The sequence below is a fragment of the Lentinus tigrinus genome (genome assembly GCF_003813185.1).
Source record: "Lentinus tigrinus ALCF2SS1-7 unplaced genomic scaffold L226scaffold_18, whole genome shotgun sequence".
Lineage (NCBI taxonomy): Eukaryota > Fungi > Basidiomycota > Agaricomycetes > Polyporales > Polyporaceae > Lentinus > Lentinus tigrinus.
Window position 1 is genome coordinate 21,105 of NW_027137927.1, and position 20,920 is coordinate 42,024.

Consider the following 20,920-nt stretch of genomic DNA (forward strand, 5'->3'; position numbering starts at 1 on the left):
CAAATGGCGGATATTGACGGCGCATCCTGGTTAATGCGGCCAGTAATGTTCGTTGTCCCTTCAGGGAAGGTCACGTCTACTTGTCTGGCTGTAAAGATCTGGCTAGGCTATACGAGAGCCCGCCGACAACGCTGGGCCGAATTCCATGTCCCTGAGTGAATTTCCACAGACTGACACTCTTGAGCCAATGCATCGGAGGCTCAGGCAGGGGGCCGCTGGCGTACGCATGCGTCAGGGTATGTTCGAGTCAAATTGGCGGAGGATGTTGCCTGCTATTGTTATGCATTTGGTTAACGTGGGCCAAGGACAGGTTCGGATGCGGCAAGCGCTGATTGTACCTCCGGCCTTGAGATGCGCTCAAGCCACGAGCACCGGGTACGAATGGAAATTGCAGACCCTATGAGCCCCTCGCGCATGATATCTCCTTACGACATGCATGACACCGCCTATATGCATCACAGGTGCATCAACTTGAGAGTCTGGGAGGGGTTCCGAGCGATCAGACCATCTGTAGAATACAAGAAAACAGACATCACCGTACAGGAGACCAGCTACAGCAGCTTCTACTCTCAATTTCGAGGCACTTAAGCAGTCATAGTTGTCGAGCTGAGCTCAAGTACTGCTGTTCCTCGAAGTTATGCGATGGAGAGTCGAGTAGAGGCGCGCAAGCGCTGGAAGACAGCCTGGCTGTGCCGAGAAGATAAGATTAGATTAGTTGGCGGTGATGTGGCTCCGAGACGCGTTCGTGCATCTTGCCCTTAACCTCCATGTGCATCCCACTGCGAACCCTCGAGCAGACCACCAGCTGACCTCACAGAATCCACCACTTTCTTCCGAGTACAGATGTCGTATCCGAGCTTCGTCGGGCCGTCCTCTCAGCCGCTCACCCAACCAGCCTTCCCTTCCCAGTCAACCCAGTACGGCTACTCCCAGCAATATGCTCTCACTCTTACGGATGCCCAATTGCTGGGAAGCCCCTCGGCATCCATGTCCGAGATCCTCTTAGACCCACTAGCGCGGCTGCAGACACTCTCGCACACTCTCTTCCAGTCTCTTGGTCCCCCGCAAACACGTCCACCACCTCCACCATCCGTCTCGGAACTCCTCGTTGTCGATGCTCAACTTGCGGCTGCCATGCACCTAGCGCGCGCACACCAAGTGAAGCAGCGCCGTATTGAGCAACTAAAAGACGAGGTCCTCGATCTCGATCGTCGGTGGCGCGATACTGTTCGGACATTAGACGAGGGCAGACGCGAACTTGATGCCATAATTCGAGAAGGCGAAGAGCGTCTCAAAGCCATTGAAGAAGCCAAGGCCGGTACGTCACACATGCTCCTTGTTCAGGATGTGCGTACACCCCTCGGACTTCTCCTGGGGGGTTTAAAGCGGAAGTGAACCGTGGACAGCGTCCCTGCCGTTTGCATTCCCTATCTCTTCGGCGCAGAACAATCGTTAGCCCTGAAGAGATGTGTAATTGCTCGGTCGATATTTGCACAACCAGGGAAAGCGTTGTGTAGTTTGTGTGACGCTTCATAAGCTCTTCTGCGACTTGTTCGGCACCACCTTCCTCGCGGCGGACCGTACGCGAAGGTGCCACATGTGTTCTGAAAGCGGGATGCCTGGGCCTGGGTATCTTGAAAGAGAACCTTGTGCCATTGTGGCATCCTGCTGAATGACGGCCGAGGGGGGTCACAACTTTCTCGGTTCGGTCTCGCTGGTCATGTTATCGGAGTGCCTCTCTGGCAAGTTGTTATTTGCCTCTGGATGTTGCACACTACCTCAAGCCTCTAGGCCGAATGGAGCGCATCAACAAAGTCCTTCGGCCTATAAGGTTTGCTATACAGCGAGTCTCGGCTAGGGAGCATGTATAGGGTATTGGAGCGCGCGAGAACTCGTCGAGTTTACCTTGTTTGCACCTTGTTCTTCTTCTAGGTCACGCGATGCATCGCTGGACGATTTTTACCCTGGGGTCTTCGATGGGGTGACATGATGGCCACCTTCCCGTCATACCAGACAGAGCGTCTGACCTGAGTCTCCGAGCCCTCGGCCAGATTCCTCGAGCGAGGAGCCGGGTATACGCCTCCGGGTCTCACCCTCTGACAGAAGCCAAGTCCAGACAAAAGGACATGTCCCAGAGACCGCATGCTCCAACCAAACATGGCTGCCGGGGTTCAACTATACTCGCTCGGACCCCACCACGCCAGGTTCCATGGAGCAGACGAGGCTCGCGCACTTACATGTCCTCCGCTGTACCCGGTTTCCCATATCTGTGGTTCGTTGTACTCCGCATACGTGAACCCGTCCGCGTTCCTTCCTAATCTTCCACGGTTCTCGAGGAGCCACTCGGGCAATGTACAGCGAGAAGCCGCGAAGCACGGCCGCCCGCATTGCTCGCTGAGACCTCCAGTCACAGTCAGAGAGGCCCGCTCCCGCTCCCAGTGTCCCTGATCTGTCCCTCTCCCTCCCTCTCTCCCTCCGCCCGCCAAACGCAACTCACGCTGACGCTTACGTATCATGTCATGCATGCCCCCAGGCGCGATTCCCTACCCGGAGCTGCTCGCGTACGCGCAGAGCCTCTCCGCGTTCACCTCTGCGCCGCCGAACATGCCCGACCTGGCTCCCGGCCAGCCGCCGCCGCCGCTGTTCTTCCCCCCGTTCCCGAACGAAGAAAAGATGCGCCGCGGGCACATGAACGACGAGGCGCCGCTCGGCATCCTGGGCGAGACGCATTCGGTCGGAAAGCGTGAGTCCAATCCGTTCCGTTCACTCGTTCCGTGCCATGTTCCCAATCCGGGCTCCCTCGCCCTCGCCCTCGCCCTTGCCCTTGTTCTCTTTCTTGTTCTTGTTTTTGGGTGCGGGTGCGGGTGCGGGGCTGCGGCGGCACTAATGCGCGATGTTCGTTCCTTGCAGCACCGACGGTATCGCCGACACTCGAGCTCCCGGGCCATCCTGGGGCAAACCCGTATCGGCCAGATCTCTTCCGGCCGCCCCAACAGCAGCCGTTCTTCGACTTGGATTTGGATCTCAACCCGGATCTGTAGCAGCCGTGGGCCCGATATCCCCAATGCCCATTGTCCGCTGCTGCGCGGAGCATGACGTGATCCCATAATCCGAAAACTGTATGTGTGTGTAGGTAGAAGAGGTGCTACATCGGTGGCAATAGGAAGTTACGGAAAGACAGCATTGTGACGAACAGCGATACAGGTGGAATCCACATACATACAATGGGTTGTCGTGGGTCGTGGGTGTAGCAATACATATGACGTCCGGTAGATCATGAATTGTATACAGGGAACGGGATGAGCGGCGGGCTGCGCGAGGGGTCTTCCTCGTTCATGAACCTCCTACAAAAACAACGCCGGGATCAGTACGAGATGCACATTGCACTGGGGGGGGGTTCGGGGTACCGGCAGAGAGAAAGGGCAAACGCAAGCACATACCGGAAGATCTGCATGTTGACGTCAGACTTGAAGACGACAAAGAGGTGCGTGTTATCGTGCGTGTCGACCTCGGCGCAGCTGTCGCACAGGTCCTTTGGGCAATACGCGCAATGGAACCACTCCCCGGAGATATGAGACATGCACCGATCGCACACCGCAAACGCGTGCGTCAGCGAGCGGAGATACCCTGTGTGTGTGGCGCACGCGCAGAGGATAAAGTACCGACGACGACAATTGTTGTTAGCCCAGTGCCGTTCTCGAGCGGAGCGAAGCGAACAAACGAAAGGCGCACCTTTCGGGTCGGCCAGGTTGAACACGCCACCCGCTGGCCCGGCCGGCCTCTTGTACCTGTGTGTGAGTCAAGTTATTGTGAGCTATTTTCGGCGCGGTCGGCGATGCCCAGCACGAGCACGAGCACGTACAGCGGGGGCAATGGCGGCTGCAAAACGAGCGGCCGGTCGACAGGTTTCGGGAGCTTGAAGAAGACGTGCCACGGGTCGTGCAGCGCGTACGAGCGCGCCTCGCACCGTTCGCACTGTAATGTTGATGCGATTGATGGACCAAGCAGTGAAGCCAAGGCGCCGCCACTCGTCAGTACACACGCTCGCCCATGCGGAAAGGAGAAAGGCTTCACGCCATTACGTACCAGGCTAATGGGTTTGGGGTACGACGGGCAGTTGGCGCACTGGTACCGCACGCCGACGATTGGCTGGATCGGACAGAGCACTACGTCAGACCGCATGCGCATGCAAGGGGGTTCCGCGCGCATCGAGCGCAAGCGGAGGTAGACGACGACGCCACATACCTGAGCGCATCCGTCGCACACCATGCCGTGGTCGCTCTGCACCGACGCGGGGTCGACGCGCGCGCCGGTGCCGAGCACGGTGTGCGAGTACGCGGATCCGTACGAGTTGCGCCGCGGGCGGCCGTTCGTGCTGCCCGCCTGCGCCTGGGCGGCGTCGCGCCCGGTCCACAGCTTCATCGCCATCTGGCTGGTCGAGTGCAGGTCCGCCGTGGACATGGGGTGAGGAATCTGTGGGGGGAGGACGTGAGCGTCCGCGCTGGCAGGGGCGCACTAGTGCAGTCCGTTGAATCACCTTGATCATGATGTGGGACGAGACGTGTCCGCCGTCCGCTGAGTCGATGTTTCCTGGAAGGCCAGCGGCGTCGCAGTTCGAGCAGATGTCGACATTCTCGCAGATGGCGCAATGGAACCTGGCTCCTACGATCTCTTGCATACAACTGCCGCCAGGAGTGAGCGCACTACACGATTGGTCAAGTGTGCCGAAACTTACTGTGCGCAATGGACGCCGATGTGTGTCATCGCTGAGTCGAACGAGGCGAGAACGAGCGTTGAGAGGTGGACCCACGGAGACGGCAGGCGGCTAGACTCACAAGATTCATCCATCGACGACTGTTGCGCAAGGTCGACCATGGTGCTAGTCGAAGACATGGAACTGCTTGGCTTGTCCGGGACCGCGAGGAACGCGTGTGCAGGGTGAACCTCGTACACTTGCCTAGAGGGCGCAAGGCGAATATACATGAGCACTAGCTGTATTATGGCACGACAAAAACGATGCTGCAGTGGCGTACCTGTAGCAGGCCCGGCACAAGTTGAAGTCGTCACAGGAGGCACACTTGTACCGGTGGTTGGTGATGATGGTGTTGCACGTCGAACAGTGGCACGTTCCCGTGCCACCTTGCTCTAGAAATGAAACAGCCATTAGGATCGTCGTTCCTTCGTACGCCTGCAAGGTCCCATCGCGATCCGTCCCTGCAGCGTGACAGATGCCGCAGCATCAGGCGGGACTAGCACTCACCGACGTCTTCCCAACCGTTGTGCGTCCAACTCTTCTCGATATACGCGTGCCGCAGCACGCCCTTCTGGCTTGGCGCTGTGCGCCGCCATCTCGAGAGTGCCCGCTCAGCATCTTCCGGCGACGTCCCGGGACCGGGGGACGTCCCAGGCGTCGCGCTGAACTCGAGCGAATGCTGAACGCCATATGCCTGCACGCAGTTCGAGCACAACTCGTAGCCATCTCTCCTCCTATTTTCCGAACCCGGAGATGAAGACGACACCGGGCTGATCTGGCTGGGAGGTATAGGCAGCGGCTTGTATGGGGGACGGTGGACCTTGAGGTGCAGCGTGCTCTCCGACATCGAGCGCGAGGGGTGGTGCTCCGACGACCCTGAGCTCCCGCTCCCGGAGTGCTGGCTGCCGACCATGGTAAGCGAGGAAGCGGAGGCCGCAGCTGACGGCGGGTTGCGCAGTGGCGGGTACGAGTGCTCGCGTTGGATGTCGATGGCGCGCGTCTTCCCCTTGACGTCGCCCGTCCACTGCGGCTCGATGATGATGGGCTTCTTCTCGCCGCAGGTCGAGCAGACGTACTTGATCATGTCCAGGACGACGCCGCAGTTGGAGCAGTTGGTGGGATCGGGAGGGGGGCCGAGTGGCGGGTCGGGTCGAAGGAACGACAAGACCTCCGGCGGGATGTCTGGGTGGATGTAGTCCGTCGGGTACTGCTGCTCCTCCGGGCCCATGAAAGGGTTCGAAGAGCGGTGAGGGTGTGAGAACTGCGTAGCCTGCATCGACGTCGGGCGACTATCCAGGAACTTCTCCGCCGAGTCCGCCAGGCTCTCGATCGCGTCGTTAACCCCGACGCTGGCCCCGTCGTCGTACCCAAAGTCGCGCACGCTCTGCGACGCAGCAGACCCACTGCTGCCCGTGAGCGTGTAGCGGTAGTTCCCATGCTGATTGCGCTCGAGCTCCAGCGACATGCTGTCTTCGAGCGAGACATCACTGATCGACACCCCATCTCCATCGAGGATCGACAAGTGGGAGTTCTGTTCTCGTAGCCAGTGGACTCCGCGCTCCGTCTGGAAGGTAGACGCGCCGTTGAGGTTACCCGGAGACAGACCAAGGCGCTCCTCCTCGAGCTTCAGCCGTGCGAAGACAGAGGACGGATCTTCGGGGTACCGTGCGAGCGTGTCATCGGAAGATAATGGACCCGACTGTCGCGTCCTTGGGGCACTGGAGAGGGTACGTGTCTCCCACTGATCGTGGGGGTCGATGAGGGGTTCTCGACTGGGGCCGGCGACAATGGTCTTGGTGCCCTTGCCGCCGCGGTAGGCGTCGTACTTGGAGCCGATATCCTTGGAACTCACCGTGATGGCGTCATCCTCGAGCTCCCTAGGAGGCTCGGACGAGTAGGACAGAGATTGCCCGCTCCCGTTCCTGTTCCTGTACTCCTCCAAGCTGACGAGAGAGCCGGTGTCCGAGAGGCTGATGCCATCATAGTCGACGACGACGTGGACGCGGAGTACGATCTGGGACTTGCGGAAGCTGCGACCGGATAGGATGGAGGCTGCAGACGAGAGAGGGACATCATCGCTCGTAGTGGGCTTGAAGTAGTTGATAGCCTCGGTGAGGTCGGCTTCATTGGTAATCAGGGTCGTCTCGGAGTCGTCGTCGACGTATGCGATGTAGAAGGGGGTAGAGTTGAGTCCGAAGCAGCGTTCTACCTGTGGTGGGGTGGTTAGGAGAGTGAGAAGACGATGGGGATGACGCACCTGCTTCCGGAGATTGTCATATGTGCAAAGGCGGGAGGACTGGTAGGAGATCTTTTTGCTGCCGCGTTCTTCGTGTGTGCACTTGACGATGAGGGCCTTGTCTGGACGGGGCTCTGATCTCCCATAGCTTGACCCGCCGTAGTCCGAGCCTACAACCGACATTCAGAGGGGCTGGTGAGCAGCGGAGCTCAGTCAAGGCATCAGCTGTGGCTGCGCATCCGAGTCCTCTGCGCAATCGACCTCGTCCCTTACGTAATCCCTGTCCGGGCCGCAGTCCCGCGCGCTCTTCAAGCCTCCGCAGGGCTCAACAGCCCACGGATTCCTACACACACCGCTACACACCCTGACTGCATACAAGCTCACCAAGGTCGTATATCATACTCCTACCAATCGAGTGTTTATCATCAGCGAAGCCACCCAGCGCAACTCGACGCGTACATAGGCCCCACGTGATCGCGTTCATCCGTCTCTCGCACACTGCTGCCCACCCCCATCTCCGGCCGCCGAGTCCGTGTGACATACATAGCTGCTTCCGAAGTGTGAGCTAGAAAGATAGCATCTCTATCCCTCTTGATCGCCACCATGCCAGATACACGAACAACCTACAGACTCGTCACTGTCAACACGGCTCCAGAACGGGCGAAACGGCTGATCGGGAGGGTCGTGGAGGACGTCAAGGACAAGTACACTATCGTGCATGCCGCCAACGCTAAAAGTGAGTCCCGGTAATGAGTCACCGATCTTTGGATAAGCCTCTGACTCCGGCCACAGGCATCGAAGAGGTGCGGCCCATCCTGGAGAGGGAGCAACCGAACGTCCTGGTGAGCTCGCAACCGAAACATCTTGATCCCGTACGTATACAGATCGATCCATTCAGTTCACAGCCTCGATGTGGACCCCAGAGCAGGCTCAGGTAGGTTTCAAGACACCGAGATCGTCTATCTGGTGCATAACTCCTGCATGCGCAGGAGATCGTCGGGATTGCGCGAGAGACCATCCCAGGCATCAAGACGTTCAGCCTTCCGCAGGGATTGCAGGTGGAGAAAGGACCAGATGCGGTGGTCGATTATATCAAGGAGAATCTTCCTACTCTTCTTGATGAGTGAAACTTGAAGCGGGAAATGATCTACGGAGAGGTGTAAGTACTACTTTACGCTGTACTTGTACCACGGTCCACGCAATACGTTCACGATGCTCGCGTTGAATTTACGCAAGATCTCGGTTACTCCTACATAGCATGAGTATGTCCGATAGTATTCCAACCAACGACTCAGCTTGCCAAGAGTCGGACAACATCACGAGAACACCCGTACACATACCGGTGGCGCGAACTAGAAACACTTCGAGACGACGATGACGGACACGGAAAGGTGAGGAATGCTTGGGCTTTACGGCCGTAGCTCTCGAGTGTCAGATTCACTTGTCATGTCGAGCCATCTGACCTGGACACCTGTAGGTTGGGGATCCGGTTAAAGCGTCGACTGCTTGTGCTTGCAATCACAATTACCTCATTGGCTTTGTGCCTTGAGCCGAGAAGGACAGTCGGTGGTCAGAAGGTCGTTCCGTCCCTCTGCCGTATCCCGATGAGCAGAGTGGCGGTGTCGTGTTACAGACAAGTGCTTCAGAGTCGATATTCCTTGTTTAGAGTGTTACGTTATCCGGGTTTGAACGCCTTCTTTTTGAAGCCCGAGGCCTTCGTAACACCGGTTCAATCCCCGGCCAGGCCTATGGTTACGTCGACGAATGTCTGCATTTCTTGTCCATTTCGACCACCGTTGCACTTGTACTCGAACTCTGTTGGCACTAGCTCGTCGTCCTGAGTGGCCATGTCGACGGGAACGTCCTCAACATCGGTACATGAAGCGGGAGATTTCACATGGCTGGTGGTGAGTGCGGGGTAGCCGGACCTAGGACGGGGCGCGCATATAACCAGCTCTTTACCCCAGACCGTGACCCGCGACCTTCATGATTCCGTCCAAGTTGCCCAGGCTACCCCGCATCGCTTGGTCTGCGGCGCGCACCATGTCCTCGACACCCTTCAGCACGACGCGTCCGGCGAACTGGAAGACCCTCGCGCCCCCACCGCTCTCCGGCCCCACCTTCGCAGCCCAGTCCACCCTCCCCCGCTTACCCCTCCCCGCACTGGCAGAGACGGTGGGTAAACTGAAGGAGAGCCTCAAGCCCATCGCGTGGTCGGAGCAGGAATACGCGGATGCCGTCAAGGCCGTCGACCAATTCGCGTCCAGCGATTACGCGCGTGAGCTCCAGCAGCGCCTGCAATCACGCAGCGAGGAGCCCGGCCGCCTGCACTGGCTCGAGGAGTGGTGGGACGACCTCGCGTACTTGACCTACCGGGATTCGGTGAGTCGCGCATTGCCTTCGGTGTCCACAGATACTAATCAGTGTCGCACGTAGGTTGTGGTGAACGTCTCATACTACTGTACGTGATCCTATGTCCTTTGCCGCTCAGAGCACTACCAACATGCCGCGTGTATAGATGGCTTCAAGGACCACCCCGCGCACCTACCCCAGACACCTGTCCATCGTGCCGCGTCGCTCGTCCGCGCAGTCATGGCCTTCCGAGAGCAGTACAAGCTCGGCCAGATCCCTCCAGAAGCCACCAAGGAGGGACCGATATGCATGGACACCTGGAGGTACGCAGCCCAATTGCGTTTACTAGATCGCTGCTCACAAATACTATCGCACCCAGGTGGATGTTCGACTGCTGTCGCGTCCCCGGTCCTGGAATCGACTGGTCGGTGAGTCATGCCAAGGCAGGCGACATCGGTAGGTCCGGGCACGTCGTCGTCCTCCACCGCGGACGCGTCTGGAAGCTCGAGCCCTGGCAAGATGGCAAACTGCTCTCCCTCGACGCGCTCCAGAAGTATGCGTCACGCAGTTTGCCCTAGCCCTCATCGCACTGACCCTTCCTGCCCCCAGACAAATCCAGCACATTTACGACAACACCAAACAGGAATACCCTGGCGTCGGCGTCCTTACCGCATCCAACCGCGATGTCTGGGCCAAGGTGTGTTTTGCGCTCCCGCACGTTGTCCCTGGACGTTCTGACCGAGCATATCCTCCACAGGACTTCCAACAACTCGCATCCGATCCCAAAAACGCCCAAATCCTCACCACCATCCACTCCGCCGCCTTCGTCCTCTGCCTCGACACCGAGCCCGCGAACAGCTTCATCGAGCACTCCCGCAACCTCTGGCACGGCGCGGTCGTCCCCCAGCCCACCGGCCCGCCCTCGCTCGGCCTCCGCAACCGGTGGATGGACAAGCCCTGCCAGTTCGTCGTCCTCCCCGACGGCAAGGCCGGCTTCGTCGGCGAGCACTCCGTCATGGACGGCACGCCCACCGCGACGATGTGCGACCGCGTCCTCGACCTCATCGCCGCCAAGGACTTCGCGACCTCCGCCAACTCGCCCCTCTACTCCGCCGCCACCGGCGCGCTCCCCGAAGCGCTCGACTGGACCGTCTCCCCCGAGACGCAGCGCGCGATCGAGAGCGCGACCGAGGCCGCCGTCGCGCTCATCTCCTCGCAGACCCTCAGCGTCGTGCGCACCCCGTACGGCAAGGCCGCCGTGAAGGCGTTCGGGGTCTCCCCCGACGGCTGGACGCAGATGATCATCCAGCTCGCGTACGCGCGCCTCCTCCGCGCCAGCGGCCTCAAGCGCCAGGGCGGCACGTACGAGGCCGCGTCCGTGCGCAAGTTCCTCAAGGGCCGCACGGAGGCGATCCGCGTCGTGTCTGCCGAGTCCGACGCGTGGGTCGCGAGCATGGACGACGCGGCCGCGAGCGCGGCCAAGAAGCTCGAGCTCTTCCGCAACGCGCTCAAGAAGCACGGCGGGGACGCGCGTGCCGCGGGCAACGGGCGGGGAATTGACCGCCACCTTCTCGGTATGCGCCCCCTCCATGTTAACTATTGCCTGGACAACTTACTGACGCCGGGCTCCTCCGCTGTGCAGGCCTGAAGCTTTCCGTGAAGGAGGGCGAGCAGATGCCCGAGGTGTTCTCGAACCCGGTCCTCAAGCGCTCCAGCTACTGGGTCCTCAGCACGTCCGCGATCTACACGAAGAACTTCGGGCCGTACGGCTGGGGCGAGGTCGTGCCCGACGGGTTCGGCGTCGCGTACACGTCCGGGTTCGACGACTTCCTCCAGTTCACTGTCACCTCGCGCACGGAGATGCCGAACGCGAAGTTCTGCAGCGAGCTCGAGCGCGCGGCGAAGGACTTGTACGACCTGTTCGCCGCCCAGCCGGCGAACAAGCCCAAGTTGTGACTCGGGGGACTCTGACTTTGGTTATGGGCTTTCATTGTAGATCTACTGGTGGGACCCCATGTACTCCTACATACTAGATGGTGTGTAGATGTCATTGTATCGCTTATAACTTACCTCTCGACATCCGTTGCCTCCTGCGTGCGTGGGTGGCAGTCCCACGCGCCGCCATCAGGAAAGGCGTCTATGCTCGAATATATGTGTGTTAGCTACTCGTATCGTGACAATGGGGAGAGACTGGGAGATACAAATGCAGGTTAGGATATATATGCTGTGTACGTAGGACTGGGAATGGATGAGCGAACAACAACACAGACACGTCACGTCGACACAGGAGATACTAAGATCGATTATCGAGAAGGGAAGACGAGGACGTAAGCGCGACGCACGAACGGGAACGGAACCGAGCCAGGGATCGGCGGCGGGGTGGGGGGGACGGGGAAGACAAATTACCAGGGGGGGATTGCGAGGAAGTAAGTGTAGAAGCGCGGCGAAAGCAGGTGGACGTGCGGGTGTGCGGTCATCAGTACGAACGAATAGATGGATGAAAAGCAATATACAACAGGTCGTCGTCGTGTCATGAAAGGCCGTCTCCGTCACGTCGTCACTGCCCGTACAGCGCCGAACGCGCAGCCTGGGTCATCTGCAACCGCATGACGCGGTCGTCGGAGACCATGAGGATCTCGTCTCGACCCACGCCCTGCGGTGGCCGTGGCATGTAAGGATTGGGGTATGGCACCCCTGCGCCAGGCGGCGGAGGAGGTCCGTGGCCGTTCGAGCCAAATGACGTTCTCGAGCCGTCCGGAGAACCGTAGGGCGCGTATCCATAACCTCCCTGGTAGGGGTTGAAATAGTTCGCTGCCGAGTGTGTTGTGGAAGGCGGCGTGTCTGCGAACAGACAACGCAGGTTGTTGCCTTGGATGATCTGGGACATCGAACCTGTCTCCACATGTCGGATCTCCACGAACGTCGGCTCAAAGGCGAGAACGTAAGGATAATGGAGTGCTATTCGGGTTGTAAGCTCATAAGAAGCCGGTGATATTAACAATGCAGCACGTACCGAATCCTGTTGGAGATCCCTCCCAATAAACCATGAATTCCTTGCGTGATCGCCAGCCAGTTTTATTGACGTAGAACGCGAATTCTGCGGAAGTCGGTCAACTTCTGGGAAGAACCAATATCTGATGTGGCAGTACGCACCATCATAGCACAACAAGAATTCGTTCTCTATTCTGTAGATGGCGAGTGGCTTGAGGTTCTCCCTCTTGTGTACGAACTCAAGCGATGCGTCCGCCGGATCGAGCAGACCCTGGGTATCCAAAGTCTCGAGGTCGACAATCTCGAAACCGTTCGTGCATCCAACACACAACTTCGTCTTCAAGAAGTGGATCGAGCTCGACTGTAGCGGGATGTAGAACTCCTGCGAGCGAACGAATGAGGATCATGACATCAAAGAATTGACTAACGGATGACATACCTTGAATACGCGCAGCGTATCGTTACCGCCCTGCAGCAACTTTCGGAACGTCGGCTTCGCCCTGCCGCGGACGTGCTGGTCGATCGGCTCCAATGTCTTAATCGTACTGGACAAGGGACTGGACTTGACAACGCAGACAAGAGTTCTCCCGAGGCACACGCCAGCCTTAAAGAAGGATATATGGGAGGCTATCCTTTTCGCGCGCTTGAGACCAGCCATCGGGTCCATCGGGTCTAAGGCGTCCAGTGGGAACGTGATAACTTGTCGCTCTGCGATCACATGTAAGATGCATACGGGGGAAAAGAATGCAAGTACCCATACCTGACAAGACAATCAGGAGTTGGTACTCTTCCAGCACGTCGATCTGGGCAACATCCTTGAGCGCGAGTACCTTGATCGGCTCCCGGTTTCGCTCAAGCAGGTTTGAGAGGTAGACACCATCGTCGGTACCGTACACGACTTTGCGACCTTGATCTGCACCGCGGATCAGTTACCATCCAAGAGTATGGCATGGTGACCGATACTCACTGAAGGGAGCAGCGCAAATGACCCTGTTCACTCCAATGAAGAAGTTCTCGCTGAGGGTGATGGTCTCGAACACGTTGCTGCGTTCGCGCATGGTTTCCTGCTGCTTCTGGATGTGCTCCACCCACTTTCGCTGGCTGACATAAGTGCTCGCCCATAGCGTGATCTGGTAGTACTTGCGTCCCAGATGCACGAATGTGATCGAAAACCCTCCCTTCGTGTCCTTGACAGCAACCACGGGGGCATGCGGCGAGTTCTTGATGAGAGCCTTTTGACGGGCGTTCATCGGCTTCTGGACTGCGTAGTCGTCTGGAGCAGAGACTAGCAGAAGCTCGAGTGGTATGGGCTGGCCAGCGCTCAGCGCACTTGCCTCTAAAATGCCGCGTAGAGAGTAACTTACCCTGCGGTAGACCTTGTACTGCTCAACCTTGCTCTTCGGCTTGACCATCAAGAGAGCATGGTCGAACAAGAAGACCATGAGCTCGGCACTGTCACCCTGGGCATTACCTCGCTTCTTGAGCGCGCCCTTGTAGATGAGCTCGCGCCCCTCTTCCTTCAACCGAAGGTCCTACATCATGACTGTCAGTGATACTGCATAGGAGGGATGCAGAGACCACTCACTACTTGCTCTCCCGGACGGAAAACAAGTTGCTGATCGAGCTGGAGGAGGTTGAACCTGTTCTCGGCCTTGCCAGTCTCGGCGTTGACGGCCTTCAGGAATTCGCGAACAATCTCGATGGCTTTCGGCAAGGCAGTCTTGTCGGGGTTGTCGTCGGGCGTATGCTTGAGCACGGCCCCCAACAGTAGCGGGTAACGGGCTAATCGAGTCGTCGGCTTCGTCAGATAGCCGTTGAGCTCGAGCTTCCTAGACTCTGGCCGCCGCTCTGTCTCCTACTCGACGACGTCAGCAAACACACTCGGCAATGGTCTATAGAGTGTTGCATGACAGCTACAAACCTCCACGAACCGCGCGAATGTGGGGTTGGCACTCCTCTCCTTCTCGAATTCGTACTTGCCGTATAATTGGTGCGCACCATACGAGACGAAGGGATGGAAGTGAGGGACGGCCTCCAGTAAGATGTCGCCAATCTGTTCCACGACTGCGTACGACTTCTGCCGTTTATTGAGAGCGTCGCGCAACCGGATGTTGACGGCGATAATGTCGTTTATGTTCCAGAACACTTGCTCGATGAAGTCCTGCCGTCGAGCCTCTGGGATGATCTCCGACTCCTTCAGAGGCTTCATCCACAACTACGCACGGAGAAGCGTCAGAGACGACACGACTGATTCGAACGCATGCCAAGTACGTACGTCGCGGAGGTACTCCATATCGCGCACGAAGTCTCGCTCAGTGTAGATGACTTCGTTGATCGCCTCTTGACGCTTCTTCTCCGTGTCAGAGACGCTCGCGACGACCTCCGCAGGCACAGAGTGGATCCAGAGCGTGCCAGGTTCCTGTAACGAATCACGACAAACATCGTATGAGCATCTTGAGGGAGGAGTAGCGGGCATACCACAAGGTCGCCCAAACTCTCCCGGCTGATCTGCTTCTTGAGCTCGCGTTGCGGCTTCATGTTCAAGCGCGCTTGCTGCTCCAGCCGTCGCGGGCAGGCGATCGAGTAGCAGAGCTGGTCCCGCGTACATGTTGGCGAGTAGCAGTCGGTCAGCAGTGTGAAGACACCCGTCGGCAATGGCACATCGTCAGACGAGATCGAGCCGGCTCGAGGTCGCGTCACAGGGGAAGCGGGCGTTACCGACGGGGTAGGAGAGTCGGGGCGGGAGCCATCTTTCTTCTCCGAGTCGTCTTCGGCGGATGGTGACGGGCTCTCCTTGCTCGTCGACTCGCCGCTCTCGGCACCGCCAATGAGCGGCTGGGGCGTCCCGAGAGCCTTGAGGAGCTCCTCGTGCTCATGTGGCACATTTGCGATCTCCCCGCTGACGAACGGACTGGGCAGTTTTGTGCGAAACTGATACAAATCGTGAGAGCTGTCCCGCAGTCGATGATCGTACGTCACAGCATGGAAGAACTTCTGCGCGTCGAGTGCGCGCCCAAGGAGCAGCGCAAGATTACGATCTGTGGTCTTGATGATGTACGCGATGGTGTCGACCGCTTCCCGCCCGTCGAATGCGTCTTTGTACGTTAGGCCATCCTTCACGCGGTCTCCAAGGTTTATTCGCGCCTTGAACGCCTCCGCGACTCGAGACAGGAGTGCCGGGTACACGATGGGCGTCCTCCGCGGGCGTGGCGCTGGCGAGTCGCGCCCAGGGGATGCAGAGGGAAGTGGTGGTCGGCCAGACCGGCCCGCTTCCATCATCGCACGGACGTGTGGGGACATCGCAGCAGACATCGACTGCGAACGGTCATTGACACTACGTTTTCGTTGAAACTGACCAGGCAGCGTCCTCGCAGACTCTGAGGATCGACGGCCAGATGGGCCTGCATGAGACGGAGCGAAGGCGTTCATCTGGGTCGGCTCGTCGACTAATGTGGATGACGCGGGGGAAATGCTGACTCCGGCAGCCTGTGCGGAGGCTAGGGCGGTGTCAAGTTGAAGCGGGTATGGACGCGAGGAGGACGGGGGGACGTTGGGCATGCCGTGAGCGTAGTCCAAGCTCCCCGCAGGACCGGATGAGACGGACAAGCGTGATCGCACGCTGTTGGGGGCAGAAATCCGCTGCGGCCTGCTGTAGGGTAGTTCGCTCTGGTCTTCCTCCGTTCCGGGGTCACTGGGTGGGGTGGCCTCGGCGCTCCCGCCACTCCCTGCACCATTGATGAAGTCGAGGCCCAACCTCCCATCTTCGGGCTCGAACGACATGCTAATCCGCGGAAGAGTTTCGGGTATCTTGTCCAGCACAGACGGGAGGGTCTGCGCGGACGGTGGTCGCGGTCCGCGAGGACCACTGGGGTGCGGAGCAGCCGCGGGCGCTGAGGGTGTGGGGGAAGGGGAGGTTTCGGGACGATTAGGACGCTGCGACCAACTCTGCTGCTGGCCCATCGTGCCGTTGGTGTTGGACACCTGTGCTTGGTACGCCTGTGCGGGGGTAAGGCCGGCCTGGGTGAGTGCCTCCAGGCCTGGGTCCGAGGGTTCCTCCGGAAGTGGTGCAATCACGCCTGGAGAGCTGCCGATGGAACGTGCACGGCTTACCACGGACGGTGGTGCGAGCGAGCTCGCGTACCCGTACTGTTGATTAAGGTACTGTTGTGGTTGATATGCCGGCGGCGGGGCTTGGGAGTTGGAGGGATAGTACGACTGTGCGTACGCGCTTGGGGTCCCTTGTTGGGGAGGAGGCCTGTACGACGACGTCGATGTCCTGCGGTCAAGCTGGGAAGAGTACTGCGGATAATAAGGATACGGCTGGCTGGCAGGGGGTTGCGGATATGGTTGCTGGAAGGAGGTGGGCGAAGGGGCAAACTGGCCAGGCTGGAGATTATGATGGGTTGCGCTGGGCCGGCCAAAGATGGACTCGTATGCGGCATTGCGCTTGTCGGGCCTGCGCGGGCCCATAGGCCTGTCCATGGCGGACAGGGAGGCGGAGGACGAGGGCAACAGCGAGGAGGACGTCGAGGTCGACGAGCAAGTGGTGGTACAATCCGGTAAGCGCCGACGCGAGGCTCGCGCCGCAACATCCTGGGTCACACTCCGAAACACAGGGAAAACATACGCTGATGGGAGTCTGTCTTCCTGACGTCGGTGGCAGCAGCGTCACACACGAATCTCAATGGTATACGGTCCGACATTACATCTCAAGGATATACGAATATATAAGATACTCATACACTCCAGTGTCCAACTCCGAGTCCACGGCGACAATCAGAACCGGAGGAACCCGCGCTTCTTCTTCTTCTCCGTTTCTCCGTGCATGCTCCCACTATTACTGAAGTTCGTGCTGTTCACCGACACCGTCGATCCCGCGTTCGACGGCGCAGGCGAAGGCCGAAGAAAATGACGGCCGCCGGTCTGAGGGGCAGGGGCGGGAGCGGGAGGTGCACGCTGCTTCGGCGGCGCATCCTTGGTGTAGAACTTCTGGTCGTAGACCTCCTGCGGCGACCGTTGGGGCTCGTTAGCCTCGGTCACGCCATTTGGCAGAGCCTTCGACCCGATTCCTCCCAATTCGAGAACCATCAGGTCGCGCAGGAACTCTGTCGGTGTGATCGGGTGGGTCGAACCTGCGAGAGGAACGAGGATGCCCATGTGAGCGCTAACAAGCCACTGATTGGAAACGACGAGGTCACACACCGATGATGATCTCCTTGTTCAGGGATTTCGAGAGAAGGTAGGCCTCGCGCATCTCAGAATACGTCATACCGCCGGCAACGAAGACGAGTAGTCGCTGGCGGTTATCGTTCTGCGTGCCTGCACCCCTGGTCGCCTTATGCCAACTTGGTTTCTGGCTCCGGAGCGACACTGCGGGCTGTACTGCCGCCGGAGCCGACCGCAGGCTCGTTGGCGTCGAGGTCGCAGACGGGGCGTCCTTGACGTATGGGAACAGCGTGGGGTCCAGCTTGTTCCCAACGTGTTCCTGAACGACCGTCAGCAACACACTCAGCAAACACGCTATGTCGTCATACCTCCAGCATGGTGCGGAGCACCGGCTTGTATCGTGAGAGCTCGTATTCCTCTTCGTTGCTAGGCTTCTGTTTGATTTTCTTCTTCGTGTCTTTATCGCCAGGTTGCTGTTCCTATCGTCAGCACGAGCTGCGGTGCCGATGCCCACTCCACAATTCGGATTCCGGACGATATGTCTCCGCAAGAGACCGCCCTCCAATTCTACCCGGAATCCTGTGCACTCTTCCAGGGTGACGATACTCCAAGTCCGCGGATGGATTCCGCATACTTGGTACAATACTCTCTCTCGCGGAGGGCCTCAGTCAAGAGGGCGCAACAATGACAGGAGCCGTCCCAGCTCAAGCAAGTGAAGGTCTGGAAAGACACCGCCGGCTATTTGATAGTAAAGTATTTACGCACCCTGCTTATACGAGCTCCGAGGTGAACGAGGGAGTTCACTGCATCCTGCTCATGCATCGTGAGCCGCGCATGCTGATACAGTCGTCGGCGGTCCTCGTCTGAAACGCCGTCCCGGTGCTGGATGTATAATGCGATGATTCGGACCTTGTTCATGTTACTGCCATGTTGCCGTCACGAGAACAGCCATCACCGCAGAAAAAAGAGGGTTCGCTACGTCAGCGAAAAACCCAAAACACACCAAGAACGTCATAGCACCCACATAACATCGCGGCTGTCTAGAAGGGGGACCATTTCCTCAACCAGGGTTTTGGGTGTCTTGCCCTCCGCCGTAACACCTGTGGCACAGTTCTGTTGGAATGAGAACCAGTGCGTTCCTGACGAGATAAACGTGCGCGTACCTGTTCAACAGTAGCCACAGCGGGGAGCTTGTCACGTTCAAAGATAGCCATACACTCCTGCGCCATGTTGAGGTGCAGCGAGAACTGGGGACGCGATAGCAGTTGAGATTCCCTTCGGAACGGGGAAAGGACCGACCACCAACCTTGTCTCGTTGCTCCTGATACTGCGGCAGGTTGGCAAGCATATCCTTCATGTCGTTCAGATTCGCGGCGCCTTCTCTGCACGAAAACATCAATACACAATCACATCAGCGGGCGAAGGACGATGACGCACCCCTTGAACCCGGCGTTATCCGTCAAGAACTGGTTGAAGTCCGCCATGAGCTTGTCAATCGCCTCGCGCATGTGCATGTGGCGTAGCTCCGTCCACACGTTATCCGCGTCCGACAGGGTCGCAACCTTGTCCTCGTATCCAACCTGCGTCTGGAACTTGTACCTGAAAACGCAGCGCAGAACCTTGAGCTTCTCCTCCGGAGGAGTTAATGTTTCAGATGATCGTCCTCACCGGTATGCCGTCCCGTCCTCGATCGGGAGAAGGTCGTTCGCCATCGCCTGATACGTGAATTCATGCAGCAATGGTGCGACTGTGTCCATAGACCGGTCGGTGATTATCAGGGTCCCCCGCGGTCGTGGAGGGTCCGAAGGTTTGGGGAAATCTGAGTTTGCCTTCTTGTACTCGTCAAGGTTTTGCTGAACCATGAACGCTAGTACCTTCGCAACATAATCCCCCTCGACGCTCTCGTACGCCCTCGCGTCTTGTCCTCGTGCCAGGTTGGTGCGCCACCTACCGCTCCCTTCTGGTGGCGGCGGTGGGCGCGTGCTTGCATGGGGCTTGAGGGGACCAAGGGGTTGATGGTGTGACGGGGAGTAGTAGCGGATGTAAGGGTACTCATTCAAGGTCAGGCAGACGTTCGAGATCTATGCGCACAGGTGAGTTGCCGAGAAGGCTCGAATACCCTGTAGATACGCACCATCTTGCTCATGAAGCGAAGTTCTTCGTGCAGTCGATCTCGCAATGGCTTGTAGGAGGTGTCGCTGCGTGGGGGACTGTACATGTTGAAGAATGCGCCTGGATTACGGACAGAGAATGCCTGGTTTTCGATAGCTGGACACCGAGATAGGATCAACTGGAGCTCAACGAAGGAAGGGACGGCCAACGCACCCCAGAAGTTGAGGAAGAGCTCTTGCAGCGCTTTCAAGTAGGGTTCCGCGGGTGAAGACGTCAAGCGTTCAAACAGTTGCTCAGGTAGCCCTTCCAGCACACGTCAGATTCAAGTCGTACGGATTGTATCTGAACACCGAGGTCATGAGATGTATGCATCCACAGCTCTGCCGGGCGAAGTGAACGGTAAGTATAACATTGGGTCCAGCATCGCCCAAGTCGATAAGTGCGGTCTCGAAGCCTGAGCATCCATCAAGGGCATTCGTTCCGCGCACAAGCTCTGTCCTCATGGAGCAGGAAGCGTGAGGATTGGGGGGCAACCATCTGCAATGTCCTCGGAGTTCAGGATCGAACGAGCACATACCATCAATGAAGAACAGGTGCGCAGCAGCATACTGCTGGTACCCGTTGGAGAAGTCGCGAATGATGCGGTCCACGTTCTGCGAGGTCGACATGAGGATATACATCGCCTCGAACTGTGGCTGGGGATCGCGCGGGGTCGTGATGGACTCGATCACTAGAGGCAGACCGCATGTCGGCGGGGGTGCGCAGCAAGGTACCAGAGCATTGCAGGAGCGACATAGTACGCGAGCAGAAGTTGCGGAGGAGGATGGACGCCACAACGAGCATATACGCAGCTATGTTCAGCCTTCCGACGCGCGCACGGGGAAGAGCAGCGGGGGACGTACGCGTGACGTTCTCCTCCAAGATATCGAACTGCTTGAGGACGGAATTGAGCAGCCGCTGGGAGTGCTCGTCGACGACAAGGATCTTCCATCGCCCCGGGGGCTGCACCGAGCGGATCGCCTCCAGAAACTCTGCGGATAGTGAGCTGCATGCTCGAGCTGCACGGACGAGCGCGACGCACTGGCTTTGACGGTGCTAATCAGCGACATGGTGGATGACCTTTGCGGCTAGAAGGACAACGAGGAAGACGAGGAAGACGAGGAGAACGGCGGCGAAGAAGCTTTAGACCAGCTGCAGCTCGAGAGTCGAGACGGACGTGGAGGACGATGGTGAGGGTGTATGGAGACAGTAGACTCGACCTCGGCGAGCTGTATGCAAGTGGCGGTACATCGCATCCGGCGATCTGCGTC

General features: G+C 58.5%; 6 protein-coding genes across 6 annotated transcripts; 3 read left to right on the forward strand and 3 right to left on the reverse strand.

The window, feature by feature from the left end:
* Nucleotides 1–760: 760 nt before the first annotated feature.
* On the forward strand, nucleotides 761–3,341 carry L226DRAFT_536349 (uncharacterized protein). The gene is made up of 3 exons (XM_067681102.1): nucleotides 761–1,318; nucleotides 2,534–2,743; nucleotides 2,911–3,341. The coding sequence occupies exons 1-3, from the start codon at nucleotides 844–846 to the stop codon at nucleotides 3,039–3,041; spliced, it is 816 nt and encodes a 271-aa protein (XP_067533797.1). The 5' UTR covers nucleotides 761–843; the 3' UTR covers nucleotides 3,042–3,341.
* Nucleotides 3,275–7,172, reverse strand: L226DRAFT_465506 (uncharacterized protein; the record flags this gene model as incomplete). Its single annotated transcript, XM_067675924.1, has 12 exons — nucleotides 3,275–3,344; nucleotides 3,429–3,627; nucleotides 3,733–3,788; nucleotides 3,863–3,975; nucleotides 4,087–4,149; nucleotides 4,246–4,473; nucleotides 4,538–4,682; nucleotides 4,736–4,766; nucleotides 4,836–4,957; nucleotides 5,034–5,145; nucleotides 5,261–6,962; nucleotides 7,011–7,172. The coding sequence occupies 12 exons, from the start codon at nucleotides 7,170–7,172 to the stop codon at nucleotides 3,275–3,277; spliced, it is 3,003 nt and encodes a 1,000-aa protein (XP_067533798.1).
* A 267-nt stretch (nucleotides 7,173–7,439) lies between these two features.
* L226DRAFT_536350 (uncharacterized protein) lies at nucleotides 7,440–8,211 on the forward strand. Its single transcript, XM_067681103.1, has 4 exons — nucleotides 7,440–7,725; nucleotides 7,782–7,831; nucleotides 7,888–7,923; nucleotides 7,979–8,211. The coding sequence occupies exons 1-4, from the start codon at nucleotides 7,593–7,595 to the stop codon at nucleotides 8,114–8,116; spliced, it is 357 nt and encodes a 118-aa protein (XP_067533799.1). The 5' UTR covers nucleotides 7,440–7,592; the 3' UTR covers nucleotides 8,117–8,211.
* Nucleotides 8,212–8,780: 569 nt separating this feature from the next.
* Nucleotides 8,781–11,616, forward strand: L226DRAFT_488983 (carnitine acetyl transferase). The gene is made up of 8 exons (XM_067677255.1): nucleotides 8,781–8,896; nucleotides 8,957–9,371; nucleotides 9,426–9,450; nucleotides 9,508–9,664; nucleotides 9,721–9,894; nucleotides 9,951–10,038; nucleotides 10,099–10,915; nucleotides 10,984–11,616. Exons 2-8 carry the CDS (start codon nucleotides 8,976–8,978, stop codon nucleotides 11,295–11,297), a joined length of 1,971 nt encoding a protein of 656 aa, XP_067533800.1. The 5' UTR covers nucleotides 8,781–8,896; nucleotides 8,957–8,975; the 3' UTR covers nucleotides 11,298–11,616.
* A 282-nt stretch (nucleotides 11,617–11,898) lies between these two features.
* Nucleotides 11,899–16,814, reverse strand: L226DRAFT_572315 (CNH-domain-containing protein; the record flags this gene model as incomplete). The annotated part of the gene is made up of 11 exons (XM_067684659.1): nucleotides 11,899–12,299; nucleotides 12,355–12,438; nucleotides 12,495–12,714; nucleotides 12,772–13,040; nucleotides 13,093–13,245; nucleotides 13,300–13,642; nucleotides 13,697–13,864; nucleotides 13,918–14,187; nucleotides 14,254–14,547; nucleotides 14,608–14,751; nucleotides 14,811–16,814. The coding sequence occupies 11 exons, from the start codon at nucleotides 16,812–16,814 to the stop codon at nucleotides 11,899–11,901; spliced, it is 4,350 nt and encodes a 1,449-aa protein (XP_067533801.1).
* Nucleotides 16,815–17,082: 268 nt separating this feature from the next.
* On the reverse strand, nucleotides 17,083–20,864 carry L226DRAFT_536355 (Sec1-like protein). The gene is made up of 14 exons (XM_067681104.1): nucleotides 20,692–20,864; nucleotides 20,513–20,641; nucleotides 20,188–20,340; nucleotides 19,824–19,913; nucleotides 19,633–19,766; nucleotides 19,167–19,579; nucleotides 18,936–19,097; nucleotides 18,805–18,880; nucleotides 18,662–18,745; nucleotides 18,523–18,611; nucleotides 18,264–18,420; nucleotides 17,867–17,971; nucleotides 17,535–17,817; nucleotides 17,083–17,464 (listed from the first exon to the last, which is right to left on the reverse strand). Exons 1-14 carry the CDS (start codon nucleotides 20,717–20,719, stop codon nucleotides 17,109–17,111), a joined length of 2,259 nt encoding a protein of 752 aa, XP_067533802.1. The 5' UTR covers nucleotides 20,720–20,864; the 3' UTR covers nucleotides 17,083–17,108.
* Between the last annotated feature and the right edge of the window lie 56 nt (nucleotides 20,865–20,920).

Coding starts and splice junctions, on each gene's coding strand:
- L226DRAFT_536349 (XM_067681102.1), top strand. CDS start 844: ATGTCGTATCCGAGCTTCGTCGGGCCGTCCTCTCAGCCGCTCACCCAA. Junction 1,319..2,533: donor CATTGAAGAAGCCAAGGCCG/GTACGTCACACA, acceptor GCATGCCCCCAG/GCGCGATTCCCTACCCGGAG. Junction 2,744..2,910: donor GACGCATTCGGTCGGAAAGC/GTGAGTCCAATC, acceptor CGTTCCTTGCAG/CACCGACGGTATCGCCGACA.
- L226DRAFT_488983 (XM_067677255.1), top strand. CDS start 8,976: ATGATTCCGTCCAAGTTGCCCAGGCTACCCCGCATCGCTTGGTCTGCG. Junction 9,372..9,425: donor ACTTGACCTACCGGGATTCG/GTGAGTCGCGCA, acceptor TGTCGCACGTAG/GTTGTGGTGAACGTCTCATA. Junction 9,451..9,507: donor GGTGAACGTCTCATACTACT/GTACGTGATCCT, acceptor CCGCGTGTATAG/ATGGCTTCAAGGACCACCCC.
- L226DRAFT_536355 (XM_067681104.1), bottom strand. CDS start 20,719: ATGTCGCTGATTAGCACCGTCAAAGCCA. Junction 20,642..20,691: donor GATTAGCACCGTCAAAGCCA/GTGCGTCGCGCT, acceptor CACTATCCGCAG/AGTTTCTGGAGGCGATCCGC. Junction 19,914..20,187: donor GCACCTGTTCTTCATTGATG/GTATGTGCTCGT, acceptor GTGTGCTGGAAG/GGCTACCTGAGCAACTGTTT.
- L226DRAFT_536350 (XM_067681103.1), top strand. CDS start 7,593: ATGCCAGATACACGAACAACCTACAGACTCGTCACTGTCAACACGGCT. Junction 7,726..7,781: donor GCATGCCGCCAACGCTAAAA/GTGAGTCCCGGT, acceptor CTCCGGCCACAG/GCATCGAAGAGGTGCGGCCC. Junction 7,924..7,978: donor GGACCCCAGAGCAGGCTCAG/GTAGGTTTCAAG, acceptor CTGCATGCGCAG/GAGATCGTCGGGATTGCGCG.